This window comes from Lathyrus oleraceus, chromosome 7 (assembly GCF_024323335.1).
Source record: "Lathyrus oleraceus cultivar Zhongwan6 chromosome 7, CAAS_Psat_ZW6_1.0, whole genome shotgun sequence".
NCBI classification, from domain to species: Eukaryota; Viridiplantae; Streptophyta; class Magnoliopsida; order Fabales; family Fabaceae; genus Lathyrus; species Lathyrus oleraceus.
Genome location: NC_066585.1, coordinates 336,868,020 through 336,872,950, shown reverse-complemented (window position 1 = coordinate 336,872,950; position 4,931 = coordinate 336,868,020). Strand labels below are relative to the sequence as shown.

At 39.1% G+C, this 4,931-nt stretch overlaps 1 protein-coding gene across 1 annotated transcript; it reads left to right on the top strand.

Annotated features, from left to right (window-relative positions):
* Nucleotides 1–2,003: 2,003 nt before the first annotated feature.
* Nucleotides 2,004–2,363, top strand: LOC127103701 (uncharacterized). The gene has a single exon (XM_051040935.1). It carries the CDS (start codon nt 2,004–2,006, stop codon nt 2,361–2,363), a length of 360 nt encoding a protein of 119 aa, XP_050896892.1.
* The last annotated feature ends 2,568 nt before the right edge of the window (nt 2,364–4,931 follow it).

Sequence of the window (4,931 nt, the reverse complement as noted above, 5' to 3'; positions counted from 1 at the left end):
ACCAAAGGTCATTGAAGTCTCCGGTAATGCGACATATAGAACTTCTGCTTCTACGAGTCCTGCTAATATCATTGGCATTAAAGTGCAAAAATCAGAGAAGTTTTGGTATAAAGAACTAGCTAATGCTACCGGTCAACTTCATTTTAGCTAACAAAACCGGTCAACTTCATTTTGGCTAACAAAAATGCTCAAGAAGGTTTCACTGAAGCCTATTATGCAGTGTTGAACGATAAGCTTATTACAACAGAAAGCGGGGATAAAAAGATGAAAATAGGAACTTGATTCGACTTCTTCGCGGTAGAGATGGGGAACCATTGTCATGGACGGCGAGGGCTAAAATTGCTCTGGATTCAACAAGAGGTTGATAAAAGCTGGAAGTCCATCAAATTCTGCAGCACTCACGTATTTCTATACCTCTGCTCCCCCTTCTCTGCTCTCACCTTGAATATGAAGGACAACCATGAGTGACCAAGGAGGAAAATCATGTCTGATTCGCACTATGGAGATGGGCTTGACTGATCAACATCTGAAACTGTGAAAATACGGTGATGAGATATGTTGTGGTGTTAGCATCATAATGAAAATGGAAAATAAGAAAGAGCTAGATTTCAGCAATGGACCTGTGAAAATAGAAGTATGGTTATACCAAGATTCCTTCAGACATAAATTGAGGCTCCTATCTTGCCATATTTGAGCAATGGACCTAGAAATGCAAAATAACCACCTTTAGTTTAATGAGTTCAGAATCGTTCATCCTGGCCGGTTGCTACATGAATAGCTAGAAAGCAGCCTAAAAGTTTTCTCATGAAGAACCAAACAAGGACTTACGATGTTGGGCTGATTTGCATCTATTTTCTGCTTGCTTGGTAGAGGAGGCTTTTGAACTATCAGCTGCGTATCTCTTCCTCAACCCTTTGCCATTTGATGTTTTAAGACTCCTGCAGTTTTGCTCGCACACCATGACTGGATTTCTTTTTCTTCTTTTCTCCCTTGTTGATGACATAAATAATGATTCGAACCAAGATGATGTAAAAGAAGTAAATGAAAACTGTTAGATACAAAGAGAGGGTCACAGAGAGAATGGGCAAAATGCAGTGCAGTTTTGTCGAGAAAAACTTGCATTTCAGGAGAAGATGGGTCCAAATAGATGTGAGTGCCGTTTATGGACTCTTCTGAGCTATTATGATGCAATCATCATTCTCCACAAAGACAGAACTTGCGTTTCTCTTCTCATCAAAAGTTGGCCATGGAACTCAATTTGCAAAAGGACATGCTAGCAGGTGCTTCCAACCTTTATGCTCACAAACCAAACTCAATATGTCCTCCTGCAACATCAAACACAATGAGTTCCTGCGTAAATTTACCAAGTTTCGATGCATTGGATGGCATGGGCAAAGAAGAAGCCTACCGTAAGTAAATGTCGGCATGGTGTAACCTACAAGGCAGGATTTTTGTTACTTTGGCTTCAAGTCCGTCCGACCGCCCCTTTTGAGCCTAGAAGCAAAAGAAAAGAACATCATTTTAATGCCGAAATTGTGACAGGGCGAACCTACCAATTCACAATGCAATGGTCAGTTAAATGTCGCACCAACAACAGGTTGTAGCAAGAAATTATTGCAATCCTGTACCAGTTACATTTCCTACCTTTTCACTCGAATCACCACCATTTTTCCAAGTGCTAAAGAGACACCAGAGCCAAGGCAAGGATAGACAACATCCAAGGTCAGTCCGGCCATTCACTTCAACCTGTGATAGTAAGAGATCATTAACTGAAGAAAATTCTCGGTCAAAATAAGTTAGTGATCAAGGTCCTTACCAAAGCAGGGAGTCCATTGGTGTGCCTAAAGACCATCTCTGTACCATCCAGGAGTTGCAGCTGCATTTGGATGACTGATATTACATTGATGGTTCTGGGCGTGAGAAAGGGCCTTCATCATTTTCAGAACTACAATATATAGCAGATCAAGGAATTGTAAAAAGGTGTAGCAGTGTGTTTAGGAAACATGATAAACTCTTGGTTCCTATTACCTCTACCGCAGAAACTTCTTATATTGCTAAGAGATGGTAGAAAGCTCATGGGGACACTTCGCTCTTTTGATCAATTCGCTAATGCTGTTCTTGAGGGTGCCTGTGAGAGGGTTATTGTTGCGATTGAGAATCCTCAGGATATTATTGTCCAATCTGCTAGGCCTTATGGACAGAGAGTTGTTCACAAGTTCGAGTTCATGCTATTGCTGGAAGGCACACTCCTGGAACCTTCACCAATCAGTTTCAAACTTCCTTCAGTGAGCCCCGTCTTCTCATCCTCACCGATCCAGAACCCCTGTGACAACCGAAGCTACAAAATAATTACCAAGCAGTAAAATTTCAAAGAATTCCCAATTTGGAATTAAGACAAAGTTCAAAGAGAAAGCAGGAGTTCATATTACCGTTTCCGGATTGTAGCATAAAACAGGACAAACTCGATTCTGAGCAAAAAAGCACTTCTGGAAATTTTCTCCATTGAACCTTTGGGTACCAAATCAAAACCCTAATTCGTGAGAGATAAATAGGAAGAGAGAGCGAATCAGTAAAGGAGGCAAAAAAAACAATTGAGAGGCAGAAAAAAAAACACCACAAAAGAAACCTAATCCCCAAATCAGAAAAGGAACCGATCGAAAGAAGCGAAGGAAGGAGATTCGATCGTTACCTGAGCTGCCAAACCACCGAAGGTGAGCTTTCGTTTGGGATTTTCGTTTTAATCTCTGTTGTAGTTTGGTTCTTGGTGAGATGGTGAGAGTGACGCGATTTTGAGAGGAACGCGAGGTTAAGGGAGCGATGAGGGAGGAGGTTTGCTGTGAGCGACTGAGGGCGTTGATGAGCGATTTTGAGAGCAGAGAGAGATTTCGTTTGAGAGAGTTTTGAGGTAGAGAGATTTCTGTGATTGAGATTTGGGAGGAGGACGATGAGTTTCGAATTTCATTTGTGCCCTCTATTTTCATTTTTTGCTCTTTAATTAAACATTATAAGACAGACCATTTAACTCCATTTAAGTGACCCTTTAGTGTTCCCAGTGGACATTAACGTTGGTGTTTAACAATGATTCCATTTTTTTTTATTATTCCCAACTCAGTAGCCTCTAGAACCCAACAGCCAAGCGGCTGGGTTTAATTATGGTAGTCCAACAGATTTCTTTTTTATTAGTTTTTTATTTTAATTCTATTTTTAATTTATCTTGGTTTATTTACCCAAATTAGCATTAAGATGACAACTAGTCATAAGTGGCTTGGTGGAGAGGGTTGGTTTCTATGGTCTTTAGTGGAGTGGATTCAATACTCATGTATAGCATTCTATTTCTTTTGGCATTTTTTTTTATGTTTATGTTTTATTATAATTTCTCTTATGCTTATAGTTTCATTGTTGTTTAGTAACACAAATTTGTTTTCTTTTAATTTCATCATCCATTCAAAACCGCTTTAAACTATAAAAAATCACTTTTCTCGATTCAATGTCGAGCCCGTTTCCATACCCTTGTAAGTCGATTGCTTTTAAGCATCGCCATCAACCTCACATGGCCTACTCTTGGGCCTTCTTACAATGAGCTCTTAAGCAACATCAACTTAACTTTCAATAATTTCAAACCTCGGTACTTTAATTGTTTTAATTTAATATTCAAAATCATTTTCTTAATAAAGTTGGAAGAAAAAGGTTACCTGGATGGAATGTCCAGTCGTAATCCCGAATATTAGGCTCAAGCTGTAAGAGCTTGCAAGCCGTTAATATTCGTCTTCTCTTTAACACTCCAATATTCAAAATCATTTTCTAAATAAAAGTTGGAAGAAAAAGGTTACCTGGATGGAATGTCCAGTCGTAATCCCGAATATTAGGCTCAAGCTGTAAGAGCTTGCAAGCCATAAATATTCGTCTTCTCTCCAAAATAGTTATGAATATCTAAACCATTTTCTTATTAAAGTTGGAAGAAAAAGATTACCTGGATGGAATGTCCAGTCGTAATCCCGAATATTAGGCTCAAGCTGTAAGAGCTTGCAAGCCATAAATATTCGTCTTCCCTCCAAAACATTCATAAATATCCGAATCATTTTCTTAGCAATATTGGAAAGAAACAGACTGCCTGGGTGGAATGTCCAGACGTAGTCCCGAGTATTAGACCCAAGGTGTAAGAGCTTGTAAGTCACAAGTACTCGTCTTTCAAACTTCAAAATACCTAATTCCTACCTTAATACTTTTTCAATAAAGATGGAAATGGAACATGGTGTATACCGTGCACTCCTGAGACTAGGATTCGAGATGTATATCTCGCTCATCCAAGTCCTCGCCATCATTCAAAATACATCCAACCAATCAAACTCTTTTCTCGCCGCCGTGCGACTAATCAGAAAACCTTTTTCATAAACAAAAGATATATTGTCTTAAGTGATACAAAACAATGTTTCGGCCACGATTGTTGAGTAGAGATAGATGACGCTTTTCGGAATGTAGATTTATAAATCCGTTCGATGTGTGGTATGCGTCCACTCCTCATCTGTTTTGGGTAAAACAATGTTTTCGTCGATTAATACAGTATAGCTTTCGCTAAAATCGACTAACAAACAAACATTTTTCTACCCAGAACTACGTAAGCCTTGATTTCTCTTTTGAGATACGTAGGAGCAGGATTTTTAAATCTTGTCAGGCCTGTAGGTGTTTAATTGGCTGCATTATATGGTAAAACACTAGCTGGTTACTAATGTCTTGACTGATGTCATGACATGCATGTGTGACTATATTGTAGTTACTGCAGGACTAGCTAACACAGGATTTATTGAATGTCAAACTGGATGCTGTGACATTCATACCTGTCAACAGATACTAAGGAATAGAACAGCTGGTGTTCTGTTAGAACATAGTATTTATTTCCAGTCTGGTTAACAAGGAAAGACCAGACCTGGCAT

Bases quoted from the DNA above. Each gene is read 5' to 3' on its own strand.
- LOC127103701 (XM_051040935.1), top strand. From the start codon at position 2,004: ATGATAAACTCTTGGTTCCTATTACCTCTACCGCAGAAACTTCTTATA.